This window comes from Miniopterus schreibersii (assembly GCF_964146895.1).
Source record: "Miniopterus schreibersii genome assembly, chromosome: 2".
NCBI classification, from domain to species: Eukaryota; Metazoa; Chordata; class Mammalia; order Chiroptera; family Miniopteridae; genus Miniopterus; species Miniopterus schreibersii.
The window spans coordinates 26311744-26332167 of record NC_138102.1 but is presented as its reverse complement, the minus strand read 5'-3'; the positions used below and the strand labels follow the sequence as shown (position 1 = coordinate 26332167).

The following is a 20424-nucleotide window of genomic DNA, read 5'->3' as shown; positions in this document are numbered from 1 at the left end:
TAAATGAGTAGGCCCAACTATCCCAATAAAACTATCTAAACAGATGAAAGACCAAATTTGGCTGCAAACCTTAGGTTGCCAAATCCTGTTTTATAGTTTTCTGTAGGGAGGTCTTGCATATATTTTATTACATTTTAATGTTCATTTAATGGTATTTCTTTTAAAATTTCATTTTGTTTGCTGCTGATAGGAAGAAATACAATCGATTTTTGCAGTCAAATGCTCTTGGGTTTTGCATATTGACCTTGTTCCTGCTACCTTGGTAAGTTGACCTATTAATTCTAGTAATTTATCTAATGATTACTTTGTATTTTCTATATCCACAACCATGACTTTTGCCCTCCCCCCCCCGCCAAAAAAAAAAAAGCTTTTCCTTATTTCATTTTGCATAACACTGGCTGAACCACCAGTGCGATGCTAAATAAAGTGATGACGGCACTGTGTCTCATTCCTACACCATTAAGTATGCTTTGCTATAGATTTTTCAGACAAACCTTTTATCAGATTTTACTTGGTATTAAATAATGTTCTCCATCTATTCAAATGATTATAATTTTTCTTTAGTTTGTAAATGTGGTGAATTACAATATTTTTATTGGAATGATGAAAAAGCTTTGTATTCTTGAAATGAACTGAAACTTGTTTGTGCCATCCTATCCTTTGATATATCGCAGCTTGGCGATATTCTGTTTGGGCTTTTACACCCATGCTCGTGACAGAGACAAGTATCGAGCAGAGAGCACCAAAACCAGACTTGTCTAAATGCTTTGTTTTGTAGGTTTGACTTTAGAACCAGGTTAACTATTTTACACAATTAAATTCAATTTTGTTTTATAAATAAAAGCTATCCCTAAAAATTAAAAGAAAAAAATAAAAGCAATTAACCTGTGTATTGAGTTTGTGGAATAACCTTATAGAAGTAACTATTTCAAGAGGCATTACAACATGGAATCTGACGTGCACACCTAGTGGACATACTGTTCAGGAACTATACTGGCGCTACATTGTTAGTGGTAGTAACGGGATTCTTGTTCTGAGAGAATTGTGTGTATAGATGTGTTGTGTGTGTTTGGAGATGTGTTGCGTGCGTTTGGGGGGAGGGCATTAGTGTTGTCAGATAGCATATAACTGAGCATGCTAATGTTAGAAACCAAGATTTCCAATGTATAAGATATAAAAAGAAAATGCTTTAATCCCAAACTTGAATTTAAAACATCATTGTAAATGTAGGAGTTCTGAGGAGAAAAGTGGACTCAGGGAACTCTTTGCCCTGCTGACAGCAGCATGAGGGGGGAAAAAGACAAAATACTGAGAGTGAAGCAGGCAGAACCAACGTCCATCAGACTCAGGACTTATCACACTCCGCACTCAGGGTTCTAAAATCCTGGTATGTCTTCTTGCGTAATCTCTTTAAAACTTCAGTGGACCTCACGTCTAAATGACTGCTTCAAAAATTATTTTGCCCACTGAATTTAAATAATTTCTCAGGAATGGTTTCAGCTTTTAGATCTCCTGCCGTATCCCTAAGCATATCTGAATAAAATACACTGAATAAACCTGAATTATGTAGAGCTTGTTCCGCTCCAGCTCTGATGGTTAACAGTCTGGAGAGAGAATCACCTACTCCCACACACCTGGCCACCATACTATTATCTGAGTGTAAAAATCCTAAGGACTGATTTTTGTAGATTTACATAGTTTATTAATTCTCCAGAAGGGAAAATTCTCTGGAGCATGTAGGCAGTTTTAAAAATCGCAGCAGTGGCTAGCATTTATTGAATACTTATTAAATGCTAAATAACTGACATATTACCACATGTAAATAAGTAACTCATTCCTATTTTACAAAAAGGAAACTACTTCTTAGAGGAGTCAAGTCACCACATGGCACAAAGCCCGTAAGTTAGAGTTGGAGCTGAACCTCTGTCTGGCGGTTAGGCATGCCTCTCTGCGTGTGCAAACTCTGATGTTTCATAATTACAGACAACCACTCCTGGCAACACAAACGAAGCAAGTACTTCTGTTTCTAAAATAGCCAAAAGAAACAATTTGTGCTCTAAGTTGTAAATTTTTCAAGCCAAATATGATCTTCTATCACTAACTTTAAGGGAATACTAAAAAATAAAACTAATTAAAATGTATTAACTGAAAAAATTGTCTGTCACTATCCCAAGAATAAACATCTTGAAAAAGATTATACAAATTATACCAAATACAAGAAATCTTATAAAGAGCCAAACTTGCTCAATAATCTTCATAATTCAAGGTCATGGAGGACATAAAATACTTTAGTGAGGTCACTGAAAATAGCCATACATGCGGAAATTTGGCTCCCATATGTATAAATGTATCCACGAGCTTCAAATACAAAGCAATGCAGAGTCGGGTACCACTCGGAGAGGGTACCAATACACACATACCAGCATCTCGACACACACTAATGAAAAGTGGCAAGAGATTTGTGATTCTCCTGAAAATTGTTCTTTATTTTTTAAAACATGATGATAGTGATGGTAACTACTCCCTTTAAAACAGTCTCAGCTTTAGGAACATTTCAGCGTGAAACTGTTGTATTTTTTATTATAATGGCAATATGTTCATTATTTAAACTGACAAATCCACTAGTATAAAAACCATACCTCAGCTTCACGCTGTTTCTTTTTCTCTTCAAACTGTAATCGTCTCTGCAATTCTTCCAGGGCAGCTCTGTATATTGCATCTTGAGTATTCTGAAGTTCAATGATTTGATCAAACACAGCTCTAAGTTGGTTTAAAAGTGCCTAAAGAGATAAGACATTTTCTTATGAATACACCACCAACATACTTACTAAGTTTTTCAAATAAAATATTGGTAACTGTAATAAGATACTATAAAACAAGGTACCAACTCACAGTCTCAAAATGCTCTTTAGTTGTTCATTCATTCATTACCCAGCATTTATTGAACACCTACTACACAGCAGCAGTATACCAGGTCCTGGCAAAACCCTGTAATCCTGTATCACCATAGCAAGAGCAGTAAGACATACCCCAAGCTCTCTATGCAAAAAAACCCAATCCTCACAAAAACCTTACAAACTAGAAGTGCTGCCCCAAGTGTCAAAACTAGTAGTAAGTGGTTGAGTCAGGAGTTGGACTATTCCACAGTTTAGAAAGGAAAGAAATGGAAGGTACTTGTTTTTGGTATGGTTTGGTTTGGTTTGGTAACTTACACCAAAAACAAACATCGAAACTATAAGAAATTCCTAATAAATTTTTTTTTTTTTTAATTCAGCAAGGTTTTTAAGAAACGGATATATTTTATACCAGGAATGAAAAGGTTGTTCGACCCTGGGGTTGGGGAGGACTCTAAATGTTTTGAAAACACATCCATTCCGCAGCACATTTCTCTAGTTCATTGCTTATGTGCTGCACAGTGTTGTTCAGTATACAGCTACCATATCTTAGTTATTCTTTCTCCTAGGGCAGCACAGAAAGATGGAAACAGAATGAGATCTACAGCACAAAATCATTTATGTAAATAAAAACTATATCCATGCAAAATAGCAAACACGACGACACGGGTGCCAACAGTGAGGAAGGGTTAAAAGGGCAAATCCAACAAACATTATGCTCTTTTATGGACTGATGACAACAAAGTGCCACAAGTGACGATAAACTGATAGATTAACTCTACCCCCTGCCATCTCAGATTTTTTTTTTTAAATTAACAATTTTAGAAGGAAAAAGATAATGTCAATAGTGCAGGGAGAAAAAACCATGTTTTAAAGTTTAATGCCCACTCATGATTTATATAAAACACCTAAACAAACTAGGACCTTAATTTGACAAAGGTCCTATCAGATGTCTTCGCAAGCTCACTGTCAATGGTGAAACAGTAAAGCAGCTCTTTAATGTGGCAATAAGATAAGGAGTCCCACTGGTGTTCCTAGCAACCTAAGCTAGTACCCTAAGGCAAGAAAAGCAGCAGAAGGCACAACCTGTGGAAAGAAACAAAACTGTTTTTCCTTGACTAAAACAGGATCTAGAAAATAATGGAATAAAAAAATTGATAAAAGATCAAAGATCAAAGTAAAGAATAGCATTCCTATAGACCAGCCAAATTCCACAAATGTAGCAATAATTCAAAAGAAGATTTACAAGATGTTTATGGGAGAAGCATAAAGGAAACCTATAGAACTCGAGAGAACTCCAAGTTCACGGATGGGAAGATACAATAAAGTTTGGATTAACTCTGCTGTTGAAAACAATTTTAGAGTTAAAGAAGAGATCTGCAATACCATTCCCATCACCATCTTCTGGTGGCTGTGAGCTCTACCTGCTAAAACATTTCCCGTTGTGAAGCAACAGTAATACTTGGGTTCACATTTCATTTACTAACGGTTGAGCTAATGTCTGAAGCTTAAGTAAAACAAAACTGAAATTAGTATTTGCTAAATACTTACAGAAGCTGATTAAAGAGAACTCAGATATTGCGAAATGAACAGTTCATGTTCTTGGTAACTTGCCACAATGGATTTGTGGGAAACAACAACCATGCAGACTTGATTGGGTTGATAGAAGGACCCGACCATGTACCACTGCTCCGCTGGCCGGGCAACTCAGATTCAGACAGTAAACACTGTGCTTACCTTAAAAGTTGTTTGTTCTCTTGGAGGAATCATATTTTATTTTTATTTTTTAAAGGCAAAACAAAATATGAAGATGGTAAAATATTTTGTTTTTAATAATGATTTATTTCCTCTAATTTGTTTCTTTATTGTAGTGAAATAAATATTAATTTTGGAGCAATTAATTAACCTGCAAGGTAGTTTACTGCTGTTTGCTTCCAGCTCAGGGTGCAATAGGGGCTTCTGTTAGCAATTTGTTCATACACAGGAACTGCAAAAGTGTGTTCTGTGGTGATGTCAGTTTGCAACAATTTATGGCGTGACTCGGGATTTTTCTCAATAATGCACAAATAAAAATTACAAAAATGTACACAAACACCTACAGCTGTATGTGTATGAAACAGCCTTGTTTTTCTTAATTAGTGATATAAAAATTTACTTAATTTATGTCAATAACAGATCGTTTCAGTATTTTATACAGGGGTGGGCAAAAATAGGTTTACAGTTGTAATACAAATAAATAATACAATAATAAATAATAATACAAGAATAAACTTGTGTGTTCACAAGTGTAAACCTACTTTTGCTCACCACTGTATATTGAGTTTCTTAAAAAACAAAAATCAGCAGGTGTGGCTCAGAGGCTGATCATCAACCAATAAGCCATGGGGATCATGGTTCGATTCCCAGTCAGGGCACATGCTCGGGTTGCAGGCTCAATCCCCAGTAGGAGCTGCGCAAGAGGCAGCTGATCAATGACTTTCTCTCATCATTGATGGTTCTATCTCTCTCTCCCTAACTCCCTTCCTGTCTCTGAAATCAATAAAAATATATTTAAAAAAAAATTCCTTTAGTAATTATTTTAAACAAACTATCAAATTAAAAGTAAAACCATCAGCAAGGGATCATTTCAGAAATGATTATTAAGCCTTTAACACAACGACTCTTCAGTGAAGTTAGTTGGGACCAACTCACATGTAAACATTCCATTACCACAAGAAAATAGTATTACAGGCAAAAATATTTTCTCCCCTTGCATTCTGTTCAGATCAAGAGGCAAGAAGTGTGACTATTTAATTTGTTCCATACAGAATATTCACGGATGTAAGTTGGTTAAAACTCCTACGTTATCAGTTGCATGCGTGCTCATTTACCAGTTAGATTTGATTTCAGTGTGGATATAATTCTCAGTAGTTCACGTTTTCTGAAAAGCAATAAATCTAACAATCATAAATCTCTACAACATACACACGCACAAGATGACTTTTAATAATTTAAAAACAGTTAACAACTAACACTTATGTGCCAGGTACCATATAATAAGCAGTTTAAGTGAATTACATAATTTAATTCTCATAAATCTATGGAATAGAGACAAGTATCATGCCCTTTTAAAACATGAGAACACTGAGGTCAAAAGCTATGACGTGGGACTGAGACCTCAATCCATCTGCCTGCAGAGCCCCTGTGCTGTCCAACCAGGACACTTGGGATGCACATGACAGTGTACACCTTGAGTCCAGGAATAATGTCCTATCTGTTGCTACATCAACTTATCCGATAGTGTGTGAAGATGGTGAAAAATAAATATGTCAACAGACACAATTCATAGAAAACTCCAACTTCTATGATCTCAGCCTAAAAAAGACAAGGTTTAACAACAGCAATAGACACTAAAAGGTTTGAGATGTGTATTTCTTAAATTACTAACTACATTCAAAGTATTTTAAATTGCATTTATGCCTTTATTTCAATACATTTATAAAGCATTCTATATAGGACCATCTTTGACCTGAGCAAACTTTTTACACATATAATCAATAATTCTTTATCAAAATATGTTTTCCCAGCCATAGTTGGCTAACCTGGATATACTAAAAATTTAGACAAAATGAAGCCCTTTCAAGCTATGCATTTCCCATAAAACCCTTAAAGACAGGGGAGGTTTAATAGGAAGCAGCCCTCTACCAGCCTGAAATTTCTCTGAAGTTGCACAATTAATGTCAAATGCACTTGAAATTTTGCCTCCTATTTCACAATATATTTGTTCACGTGTAAGCAAGGTGTTCCTTGTTTCCCCGCATCTAAAATCAAAACTCCTGGAAGACTTGCTACACAGAACATGCAACCTTCAGAACAGGAGTCTAAGGGAAAGGAATGTTAGCAAAAGAGTGTGGGGCCCTAGAAATGCTTAGTTTATCTAGACAAACAGCCTATTTTCTAACTCAGGCAGCCAGATGCTGACACACTGAAGGCAAAACATAGAGAAGACCGTTATGCCAGATTAAGAAAATGAGCATGTAGTCCAGCTGGGAGTGGCTCCGCGGTTGAGCGTCGACCTAGGATCCATACGATCGGGGTTCGATTCCCGGTCAGGGCACATGCCTGGATTGCGGGCTCGATCCCCAGTCGGGGGCGTGCAGGAGGCAGCCGATGAATGACTCTCTCATCATTGATGTTTCTCTCTCTCTCTCCCCCTCTCCTTTCCTCTCTCTGAAATCAATAAAGATATATTAAAAGAAAAGAAAATGAGCATGTAGCCTGGAGGGCCCTGTTCTTCTGGACTTTCAGACAGGTTATTGTTTGGCTTGTTTTGTTTTGTTGGTGGGTTTACTTTATTCAGGTATTATCCCTCCACAAACCAAAGCCACCATCACTCATGATTAGTGTTTCTCTTCTGAACCACAGAGGATATTATTGCACCTAGGAAATGAATGGGCATTACAATTCTTTACCATTTTCACATCCACTTTAGAGCACATTCTTGTTCCAGCACTACTGTTCCAATTCTGTTCAGAAACATGCACCTTAAACATTAAACTATTAATAAATAAAACTGCCTTAATCACTACTAATATGGGCATCAGGCAATTTCTAAGATTCTCCATTTGACAGAAACCCAAGAAAAGGAGACTATGATCATTTCTGTTTCTTGTTCCTAAGCCACACAGCAGCCTTACTCTGGAGTCAGTGTCCAGCAGACACCGGGAGATGATAGTATCCAAGAACACCTCATGTGCCGCAATGATGTGGTCCAAATCTTGGGCCTGCTGCACTTTGTTCCAAAGTTCATCCCAAGAACATTCGAGCACCTGAGAAACAATGACAGAAAACTTAGGGTTAAGTCCTTCCTAGTACAGTATCTTTCATATATAACACCACACAAAGACATAAGACATGACTTATTTAAACTAAAATCAACAAATGATTCGAAGGTACCTCAAATGTAATGTAATACTGCATCTGATGAATGAAATGGACCATCTCAGATGCCAGAATGTGACAGTGATGCAGCACCCCAGAGAACTCTGCAAGAGAGTCAAAGAGCTGATGTTAGACACCACAGGGAAACGCACTGAAAAGCAACACCATGCTCTCCCTCCTGCGTATCTGCGATATAGCTTTAAAAAAAAAATAAAAATCACTAGCTTTAACTCCTGACCCTTTAAAACAAAAAACCCTTTCATAGTCAATGTCTGTGCTGTTCAAGCTAAAAAAGGATTTAGCTATCTATTCAAGGAGCATTATATTACTTTACAGAATATAAGGACCTAATAAAGAATGGCATGAAACAAAATAAATGTATTTGAAAATTAAATAGAAAAATTTTATCTTATAATGCTGCAATATCTTGAATAAATGCAAGCTCAATTTTATGGCTTCTTTACAATTAGTCTGCCTACTGTGCATGAAACATTTACTATTCCCTAGCTATTTGGAGACAAAAGTGACATTTCCTTAAGGACCCGAATATGACCTTGTCACCTGAGAGAAACATGAACCTTGGAGGGAGGTGAGCCTGAGCAGTACTCTGCTTCTATTCTTTACGAGATTATAAAACCATCAAAAGGCTTGAAGGTCACAACGGAGCACCTAATGTTTTTGTTCAAAGACTCTACCAGAGTATGATGGGCCACCACTGTACACGAGGGTTCAATCAGAGATGGGTCCATCAGAGGAAGGACTACAAAGAGGTTTTAATAAGGGTCAGACTTGACAAGTTCTTGTTGCCACTCCAAATGCCTTTAATTAGCTACCTGGATAAATCATTTGTTGCTGCATGCAGCTGTTAGAAAAATCATTCTTGTCCCTTCTTCAGAGAGTAATGTGGAAGTAAAATATATAGACAGGTGTGAAAAAAATAAGAGTCACAATATAAACTTTAAAAATGCTCCTTTCTGAAAGTGGAGAATTAGGTAGCACTGTGGGGCTATGCGGGCCTAGTGTGACATATGCTATTTGGCCAGTGAAGAAACAGTATACGGCCGCCTCAAAAGATCAGCACGTGCTCCAAATACACCTGATGTCTCCCGCACCATCAGGAATCTGTAACCCACATAGATGGTAAAGAGCTTCCTGAAGAACAGGCTATAAGCTTCACATTTCATTTGTAAGCCTAGAATGGAGAACGTACTTTTTTTTCCTTTTACTAAAACTATCAAATGGGGCTAAGATTTCTAATATAATACTCATAGCCTATTTAACCAAAACTGCTTTTCAATGTAAAGAGCATAATAAAATGCTGTTTTAAGTGATATTCATCCATATTATGCTGTAAGTAAGCTTCTCAGGGAGTAACTACCATTTCAATAGTTACTACCATTTCAATCTTGGGTTATAGCCCAGAGCTGGGATGACAGAACTGGATCTTCCCCCTGGAGCCAGGCAGTCTCACCTGGAGCACTATCTGTGCATATTTAAAACATTCAGCATGAGTGCAGGCATGCACAGCACATACTGGTCCTCACAATCTTTCTAGGGTGTGATTTAATTTCTTTGTACTGTGACAAACTTATATAAGTCTAGATATCATTTACAGAAGTTTTTTTTTTAATGTTCATAATTTTATTACAGAACTCCGATGGACTTTTTCATAGGGAAAATGAGTAATTTGTTTACAAATCAATCAAACATAATGACACTCAGGTCTCACTGTGATATCCAATGTCTCTGAATCTATCCTCAAGTGCACTCTGAATATTTCCTAAAATGCACTGCTTTGCACATATCCACAGTGAATGCCGACAACTTATTTTCCAGCCTTGTGAACAGCTCTGCAGTTTGCACCTACCCATCTTGACATTTTTCTATCAGAGAAAGTTTAACATCACTGACAAAACTATAGATTTCTTCACATACTCCTGATAGGTGACTTAATGAAAATGTTAACTAGACTGCTCTCAGTGCTATCTCTGGGGGACCCTATACTTACTACAGAAACATAAGAAAAAATTTTGTGGGTACTTCCCACCATCTAGCTCCAAGTCAATTTTCCATGCACAATGAAAGGGCTCAATTCCATGAAAACTCAAGTTTTTATTGTTCCTTTTTGTCTCTATTTCTTGGGGGTCTCCTCTACAGTTGTGTCACTGGAGTCACACCAACAGTCAAACCAACAGTACTTAGATACTTAATGCATTGGTTTTTAGAAGCAGGCTGTACATTTTTACTAACATTTTTACATTTCATTTTTTACCTCCTTTGCAAACCAGAAATTTTTTTCTGGCATTAAGACAGTTTGATAAATTGACATGTAGTGATTAATTCATTAATTCTGTTTATAATCTCTGATTTACTAGAGTGTATAGAGTCTTTAATGTCACATGCATTTGGAAATGACAATGCAACTGAATGACCATAAAACAAAAATATTTACCAAAAGCATCATCATGCAATGTTGGTGTCAACCTAAAATGCTTTAGCTCTCGCTATCCTGAAATCTCTCATCCACCACCCTCCCTCCATTCTCCCTCCTAGGTCATGAGGAAAAGCGGCCATCACGTAGGAACCCCTCCACCCTCTGGCACCAGCCCACACACACTCACAGCAGCAGTAGCACAGCTCTAACACTAATCCCAGCCCACCTCTGCACTCTACATGTCCTCTTCTCTTCCTTTCCTTCCAGGATTCGTCAACCTCTACTTCCTTCTTCCCATAAGCATTTTAAACTACCCTTTAAACAAACAAAACTCTGCAGCCCTGAGTTTTGTGCATGAGAGACCGCTGCCCATTGTCTTCCCTCTCACCGCAGAATGAGCACTACTGATCAGCCCTGGCCAGAGTCACCCTCAAATGACAGGACAGTTTTCAGCCTTAGTTGGTTTCTTGCAGCTGTGGCCATATTTCACCTTCCCTCCTCCTTGAAATTCTCTCCTTGGTTTCAGAGGAACTACTTTCTCCCAGTCCTCTGCCCCTCTTTCTGGCTGTTCCTCATCTCCCTTAGGAAGTCCTGTTACACCTCTCTTTACTCCACAACCTTTTTTCCTCTCGCTCTATTTCTAGGCTACCTCATTAATTCCATGGCTTCAAGTATCATCTAAGTTAATTACGTCTATAGTCTTTATCTCTAGCTTAATCTGTCTTGGGCTTCAGGTCAATCTAACCAGATGTGTACCATATATCCTTAAAAACAACTCAAATTAATGTATCTGAAATGGAAGCATTACCCCTAAATGTGCCCCTCCTCCAGTACTCCCTGGCCTGATGAATGACACCATCACCCACTCGCTCCACAAATCAGAGGCCCAGTCTTCCCCTCCTTACCTCCGCACACAGAAGCACCAAGTCCTGCTTCCCGTATCTCTCAAATTCATCCTCTCTCTCCAACCCCAGAGTTGCTGAGTTCACCAAGGCCAACGCTGTCCCTCACACATTATTACAACTGATTGGTCTGCGGACCTCTATTCTCACCCTGTGTATCCAATTTTCTGAGTGATGCCAGAGGAGTTTTCGGAAAACACAAATCCAAGCATGTCAGGCCTCAGTATAAACCCTTCAATGGCTCCTACTGCCATTAAAGTCAAACTAACAGCCTTCAAGGTCTCTGCTTAGGTCGCTCTCCTGCCCCCTCCTCCTCACCCCCTTTCTGAAAATGCTATTCTGACAAGCCACTGCCCAATTCCCCACTCCCACAGTCTTCCCTTGACTAAACATACTCCTGTCTAGATGCCAACTTGAATGTCACTGCCTTTGGGAAGCCTTTTTTATCCTACTCACATCTGTCAGGTGTCTGCTTTTTGTATTCCTATAGCATCTGGTCTTTTCATGTCAAACAACTTATCACAGTGTATTATAAGTTCTTGTTTAAATGTACATCTTGCCCTAATAGGCAATAAACTTCTTGACCACAGGCACCTTGGTTTGTCATATCCGTGAATGGCATTTGAGTGACTTAGAGCCTCGAAATTAAAGAGGAGAGTCTGCATTCATCTATTTAAATAGATGATTATTTATACAGATTGACTATTTAAATTCACATCCTTTTCAAAAGGTTTCCATGCCCAAGGCAAATTTAACAACAATGTTAAAATATGTGTTCTTTTCTCTTATAGTCTTAAAGTACTACCAAATAATATGTTTTCTTTCTTGAAAAATCATCTTTTCTTGTGTCTAAAATGAGAACAGCATCTTAATGGCACTTTCCTAAAATAAAGCCTCTGAGAAAGAAGAGACCTATGGCTGCTGCTATGAGGACACTGCCTGGTGGAAAGAAATCTGATAAAACAATCCACATAATAAAAGTATGAAATCCCTGTAACACTACAATTCTTTCTCTTCCCCATGCGAGAAATCAAACACTACATGCTGCATTTTGAAATTTCTCACTGACTATGAATCTAATTTATAAGCAGGTTAAAGTCACAAGGTATAATATGGTCCTTTAATTCCTAAAAAGTACAACTTAACAAATTAAACCTGAAACACCCTTTGAGTCTCTTTACCCAGCACCTTGAAAATACATTTAAAACAAAGTTAAAATATAAGTACTTCTGTTTTTATAGTTGACTCATAAATAACTATATAAATTCTAAGAATCCCAAAAGCAAAGCAACATTTGCACTGCGGTCCAATAAATACATAAATACAGTACATCTCCCACTAGGCTAACTTAACAGTAGACGGTTTTATACACAACATAAAGAATGACCATTCTTTCCTTTAATTTAAGATCTATGTATCAGACTCATTTGTAATTCTTTACTGCCCTCTAAAGGTTGTTGAAAGAACTTCAACTTTGATTTAAAAACACAAATGGCTCTTAAAGGACTTGACCATGCGGTTTCGGCATCTTCACTCAGAAGCACCTGCTCATGTGGAGATGCTCCATAAACAGTGGAGTGTTGTTAAAAATTATAAAAGCTTGTTGTTTTAATATACCCTAAAATATTTTCTTCACAAATTCACAATCATCTCCTTCAACCTGTATTTATAACTGGTGCTACCGTATTTAAAAGTAAACAAAGAACTTATATGCGTATATGCATAACCCATGGTCACAGACAATAGTGCGGTAAAGGCTTGGGGAGGGGGTAGGACCGGGGTGGAGGGGATCAATGGGGGGAGAAGGGGGAACATCTGTAATACTTTCAACAATAAAGATAATATATTTGAAAAAAAAAGTGACTTCAGCCCTGGCAGGTGTGGCTCAGTGGTTAGAGTGTTGGCACATGCACTGAAGGGTCGCAGGTTTGATCCCCAGCCCCGGTTGGGGTGCATGTGAGAGGCAAACAATTGATGTGTCTCTCTCACATTGATGTTCCGCGCCCCCCCCCCCCACTCTCTCTAAAAAGAAAATCAATAAAAAAATATCCTCAGGTGAGGATTAACAAAACAAAAAAAAGTGACTTCATCAAATTACCCATCTGATTTATTTCTCAAGGCTAAGGATTCAAAGGTCATTGGTAAGAACCTGGATTCTCTAGAGCTCCTGTGTTCAGTATCTTGAATCATGGTTACAGTCCTCCCATCTGTCCACTGTATCACCAGACAAGTAGAAACAACTGTACACAGGGTGCTCTCCTGAGGCAGCACTGGTCCAAGTCCTTCACACAAATGTAATCCTGATAACCCTAGGAGGTGAGTGCTATCATCATCCCCATTCCCCAAATGAGGAAACTGAGGCAGAAGATTAGAAAAGCAGCTTGAGGTCACAGCCTGATGCTGGTGGGCCCTGACAGGGAATCGAGCGAGCAACCTTTTGGTGTAGCAGACGACTTGACCACTGAGCCTCCCTGGCCAGGATAGAAGCTTTAATGATAGGGAAAAAGGGTTATGAAAGAAGCTGAAACTAAACTCTATATAATAGGATAAAGTAAAATTAAAGTTATTCATTTTATAAAAGATAAAATACGTATTTCCCCATAGACAGCAAATTGATCAAACAAATGTGTTATCTTCAGGTAGAAAACAAAGCTCATGGCAGATTATTCAATACAAGAGAAAAGCAAATTCATATAGACATTGCTAAGCTGATATTCAAATCAGAAAAATGTACCAAAACCAGCTAGTATTTAAAATTGTTATAGAGTTCAGATTTCCCAGGGCTAAACAAAATACTGATGCTTATTTTGAAAGAAGAGTGATACAATAACAGAGTATTTGCATCACATTAAATTGATCTAAACCAGACAATAAGATGCTGACACAGAGAAGTTATAGCTAAGAACTGCTCTACTCAACAGTATTTTTAAAAATGCAGAGAAGGGCCGTTGCACGTAAACTGAATAACCAGCGGGTGTACACCCAGGGAAATAAGTGGGTAATCCTATGGCACACCACAAGAGAGGCTCATGAGATAATGGGAAAGAGTCAACAATGCAGAGTGGAAGACAGTGAGAGGTTCTCTCCACAACTGATTCCTCCTCCTGCCTCCTGTCAAGAGGCACCCACATGCTAGTCAACCCACATTTACTAGAAAGTAAATGTTGAAGGCATTACAGTTCACAACCATTATTTAAAAGAAAATGTCCCCCTCACTTCCTTCTCAGCTATTTTCAGAGGATCTCTACAATTAATTTTCTATAAAATGAGTCTAGAGGAAGCTAGGACAAGAGCATGAGTATCATGATCCTTTGGAAAAGACCTGCGAATACAGAAAACATGGGCACTCAGTAAAAACTGCCAATTCCACATGTCAACACACAAAAGGTACCCTCTAGACCCCAGCCTTCTGGGACGCCATTATTCTGGAACTGTGGGAACTGCTCAAGAACCAGCCTTGACCTAGGAAGCAAGCAGAGATCACCAACGTCTTTCTTCAAACAACTGCTCCTTTTTAAATAATTACTTTCAGCAATTAAATGATTAAGAGTATAATAGTTTAGTTCTTCTTTAGAGACATACTTATTGAAATATTGTCTCAAAGGCTTTGACCAAATTCAATATAAAGATTTCAAAATTACTAATAATTGAAATCATTCAATATTTATAACATTAAAATAAACTCTGGCTATCTAACTTCAGAATTTTTACTATAGCTTTTACTTGTAAAATAATATTATAAAATATGTCCACCTCCTGGTTTATGAACCAAAACAAAACATTAAAGAAATTTCCAAACAGACTTTAATGAAAACACTGAGTTTCAAGTGAGCCAGTGATTTATTAAACAGCTTTCTTTCCTTAAAAGTAATTTTTTTTTAAATTAAAGTACCTATATGAGCACTGTGGTGAGAAACAAATGTGATCCTAAAATAAATGTTATGGTCTAAAAAAAAAAATCTAACTTGACTCAATTATTTTTTTCTGATTTGCAATGAGGTCAAGATAAGCAATATTACAAACAAGCCTTATCACAGAAGTCAAATCCAAAAGCACAATAACAAATCACTTTTCAGTTCAATTACATTTAAGTATACTTTCATTTGTGCTATGCTGCTGGACACCACAGAGTGTGAGGCTACTGGTAAGCATGAAACAGGCTGGGACACGCAGTTCATCCGACCGCCTTCTGATGGAGGTTTACCTGGCATATTCCTCAGGAGCTTCGCATTGCACATATGCCCCTTTCGTATGTCTGTAAGGATATACTCCATCCGCTTAGCCCGCCAAAGAAAGTTAAACACTCTTAGGTAGTGGCTCATACATTCTCGAGTAAACACCTAAAGAAAACATAGAAGACAGGTTGATAGTATTCTGTGACATAAAAATTCTCCCAGTACAGGTCTCAATAATTTTTTCTTTTTTAACAAAAAAACAGAGAACACACAATCAACTCTAATAGATTCTAAGAAGTATGTAAGCAACTAATATGGTACATTTTAGGAAAGTGTCATATGTAACAACTACACTGGTTATTTATGTGCCAAGCAGTATGCTAAGTAAACTCACAATAATACAAGGTAAATACTGTTATGCCAATTTTACAGATGGGGAAAGAGAGGCCTAAGGTCACAAAGCTAGTAAGTGGTGCTGGGGGATTTTTAAACCTAGCCTAATCCTAGTCTAAAATGTGGAATCGTCACAAGTCCAAATGCATAGCAGTGTTTTCTACCCCCACCAACCTGAAGGATATGTGAGAGTGGTGATTCTCATGGAAGGAGGGCCTAGAAGAATCTCTAGCCTGAAAACAGGCCATCCAGGTTATTTCAACACATGTACTCATTCATTGCTTTTGAAGACCATTTCACTGCAAATAGCAGCTTCACAACCATAGTGAGCCCTGTGGGTACGGATGGGGCCAAGCCTGCTCTCTATGCCCACCCTCCTCCTATGGTGGCCAGATTTAGCAAATAAAATCACAGGAAACCCAGTTAAATTTGAATGTCAGATAAGCCATAAATAATTTTCTATTGTAAGTTTGTCCGATGCATAAAGGTAACAGAGTTTTCTGCAGATTTCAGCCAAACACTTTTCTGACACACATGTGTGTGCAGCACAGACATGGGCACGTTTTCATTCCTTTCTAATGCTTCCAGCACATTTAACGTGACCTGGTTTACAGAGAACCCATTTACATTTGTTACTGAAAATAACTGGTCCAAGTAGGGCCTGTGCACTCAGCAGCAGGTCTAGGCGGGGCATTCAGGAGCATGTGCTCTGCTCCTGGAGTCTGCTTCTCACGCTGAAGCTCAGCTTGGTTTGTTCATGCCCTTAGGCCTTGATTCACATTACTGTCCTATGACCTAGTCCATCATTCTCTTTTGCCCAAATCCCACCTGTCTCTCAAAGACAAAGGCCACACCTTTTCCTGGTCTCACCAATTTCCCTCTTCAGACACTTAGAACATTTACTGCTTAACCCTTACAATTTTAGCACTTAATTGTAGAATGTTTTACCTTGTCTTATTTCATATATTCTTGGCACTTTTCACCAGTTACAAGGACGACCTGTTTATCCTTCTGTATGCATTTTTGTGCCAGTATCTGGTAAGTGCTCAATACATGTCTAATCAGGAGTGATTCGGAGCTGGTTTGAAGGGACTCCAACGCCAACTATGAATGTTTTGGAGATTATCCATTCTGCTGTGCTACTTACACTATTAACATTCTTACACTTACTTAAATGAAACAATTTTACAAATAAATTAAGGATTCTTTGCTATACAAATATCTTACAAGGTTCCTGTAAGTATGAAGCTCCCAGAGTACATTTAACGTGACTGGATTTACAAAAATTTAGTTTAGTAACAATCCACATTCCACTGCATTTACATAGGGGAAAACATCCTCCACATATTAGTCTTGCTATGTAGATGTTCTTTCAGTTCATCGCCTACTATAAAATCAAGTTCAGATAAAATTAAACAAATAAGCTTCTGACATCTCATCTAACACCCTAGAGATCAATGACAGAAATAACTGGATTTTATCCTGCCCACTGTCAGAAAGAGAAGATTAAAGATAATCTTTCCACATCCTTCTTCGAAGAGTTAATAAGGAGCTAAAATTATGTGTTATATAAGACATAATTATATAACTAATATAAGACATATCTATTATAACTAAATTCTGTACAAAAATGACAATCTCAATTAATGAGAATAGAAAAGGAATAGATAATATGATAAATTTAACAGGGAAAAAGTAGAAAATCCATTTTCTCCCAAAATTTGACTCAAATTATACTTTTAAATGCAATAGTCTTCTTTTTATCTTTCTTGTAACTTCCGTATACAACTGCATATAATTTAATCTCTTGATAGTTAAAAATTATTTCAATTTCTAACATTAGTCTGAATACCTGCAATTGAGCAATAATATGGCTATAGGTAAAGCCATTTAGCTGAAAATATACCAACCCAGGACATAAACTAACCCTAAGACTGGAACGGCAAATACCAGATGTGCAAGAGATCATTTCCCGTATGTCTCTAGTAGACCTTGCTAATCAATTATAAGACCCTTTTCTCCTTCCCAATTCAGCCCCTCAGGTTGTACCATCAACCCACTGGAGTTGGCACCTATTGGCCACAGACAGAAATGTATCGTAAATTTGTTTTATAAAATAGCCCGGCCGGGCATGGCTCAGAGGTTGAGCGTCGACCTGGGATCCACGCAATCAGGGTTCAATTCCCGGTCAGGGTACATGCCCGGGTTGCAGGCTCGATCTCCAGTCAGGGGCGTGCAGGAGGCAGCTGATCAATGACTCTCTCATCACTGATGTTTCCACCTCTCTCTCTCCCTCTCCCTTCCTCTCTCTGAAATCAATAAAGATATATTTAAAATAAATAAATAAATAAATAAATGTATAATATACTCTTTCTACTAGAGCTTTTAAAAATCTAAAGTTTTTAAAATATAATATTGCATGATCAATCATTTATACACAAGGTATGTAATGCATTAACTCTGATACTCCCTAGTAAGAGCTGCAATATTATGAAATAATACTGTATATATAGACCACTTTCTCAAGGCACTTACATTTTGTGAAGTAATCGATACAATTGCTTTTACTATGGTATCTTTTACACTATACTATAAAAAAAACCATGTATACAATATTAACAAATTAGGTAATATGACAATTCCTAATTTAAATAATTTGCTAAAATATCCCGTTTTGTACATTAAAAGTATTTAAAATTGTTTAGGATATAAGTCAAAGGTGAAAAAACTAACACTTTATTCCTGTCCTTGGTCTGCCCCATGTCTCTAAAAAAATAAACGTGTTTAAAATATGGAGTTTGAAATTTACAATAGTTGCAGAAACCTATTTAACTACTGATTTATAATTTTGGAGAAGGTATTTGTCTTTTAAATATTTTAATAACTTAGCTTATTGTGTACTCTCATAAGACAAGATTGAGTTCTTAAAATATGAATATTAACTTTCAAAATGTCCAAATTTGTATTTGCTAGGTAAAGATATCACTTTTAAAAATGTATGTCTTGCTAAACTATAAAAATTACTGTATGAGATTGATATGTAAGTAAGATTCCAACTAAGTATCTTTTTTAAGAAATAAAGTTTAGGAAAACAAAACAAAAAAAGGTGAAAAAAACATATTTGAATATGACTGAAAATTAAATTTGAGAGCAGTTGCACATTCAAAATATGGTAGATTTGATCTGGTAACTTATCTGTAAAAAGAACTACACTAGTAGCCACCACTTCACAGTAGAGACATCAGAGCCACTTGTCAATGGCAAATCTGTTAACTTGAAAAGAGGGAAGGTATGGCTCTGATGAAAGTATTCTAGCAGGATATGTGACTTATATCTTGAGAGGCAGGAACAACCATGGAGTCAAAACTCTGCAAGAACCACTACGGAGAAATTTTAGACCCAAATTATATCACTTCTTAACAAAATAGTTTTCCCAATAATTAAACAAATGAATGTCCTTTTTCAATATTTCAGATATAAAAATGGCTGAAATAAGTTCAGAGGTATCTCAGTCAAGGAGAATTTAAGCGAATCTGAATAAAGAAAGAATGAGCACTTAAGAAAGGACATTTAAATTGCAGGCACTATCTAAAGAACTTAATAAACTGATGAACAGAATAGATTCAATGACATGGAAGCACAGATCAGACTGACGAATGTCAGAGGGATGGAGGAGGGCGGGTGGGTGGAGGGGGAGAGAGTAACCAAAGAATTCATATGCATATATGCACAACCAAAGGACGGGGACAATGGTGGGGGGAGGGACTGGGGAGCGAGATGGGACGGGGTGGAACAGGTCATTGGGGAGAAAAAGGGACATCTGTAATATTTTAAAGAAAAATAAAAAATAAATTAAAAAAAATTTTTTTAAATGAAAGTGAAAATGAATGAATGAATGAGTGAATGAATGAATGAATTACAGACACTAAAATGGAAACTCTGCTGGTCAGTCTTTTATGACCTGGTAACTGTTAAAAGAAACAGCACTTTTCTTCAAGCATGCTAAAAGCACTATGAACAGCAGTACTGCTATTTTCTCATCAGTTGAAATGAATAGTAAATATCAAATTTTATCTAAGAAATAAAAATACGACTCCCCTAAAATACACTTTATAGTTCCTTTCAAATTATCCTAAATTAGTTGCTACAGTTTAAGGATAATGGAACAAAATGAATAATCCATTTATTAAATACTTGCTGAAACCTGTGATAGATCAAATGATATTTTTAAGAATTCCTAAAATAATACAGCGTTTCAGCACTCATTAATGATTATTTAAAACACACACACAATCCTGGCTTAAGTATTCATTCACTGGGTATATTGCAGATGTCAAGCAATCAGTTTAATTAGAAGTTCTTAGAGAAGAAAGCCAATTCTAAAACAACAAAATGTTTAGCAATCTAAATAGCTGTGACTATTATAAAAATACACAGAATGATCTTACAGTTGCAATCGGTCCATCAACATGGTAATCCAGGCTGAAGACATCCCACCCAGTGTCACCTGGAGACACCTAAGAGCAAAAACAAACAACTGCAGGACTTGCCACCACTACTGTTAAGCTTAATGCCAAAGAACTTGTCAAATCCTCAAAGAAAAGGAAACAAAATAAAGCCCAATTTTTAAAAACTATTCAGTAGTTTTAAGTGTTAGCTACATGAGAGCAGAGAAATATATCTTGTTGTCACTTCCTGGGTCCTCA

At 37.1% G+C, this 20424-nt stretch overlaps 1 protein-coding gene across 2 annotated transcripts in view; it reads right to left on the bottom strand.

Annotated features, from left to right (window-relative positions):
• Positions 1 to 20424, bottom strand: part of TUBGCP3 (tubulin gamma complex component 3) — a 76481-nt gene that overhangs the window by 7216 nt on the left and 48841 nt on the right. For both annotated transcript variants that reach the window (XM_081127993.1, XM_081127994.1), the window contains exons 16-20: positions 20167 to 20235; positions 15355 to 15490; positions 7830 to 7918; positions 7571 to 7702; positions 2640 to 2780 (exon numbers count right to left, since the gene is read on the bottom strand). In XM_081127993.1, the coding sequence (XP_080984119.1) occupies positions 2640 to 2780; positions 7571 to 7702; positions 7830 to 7918; positions 15355 to 15490; positions 20167 to 20235 (567 nt within the window). The remainder of the gene's footprint in view (positions 1 to 2639; positions 2781 to 7570; positions 7703 to 7829; positions 7919 to 15354; positions 15491 to 20166; positions 20236 to 20424) is intronic.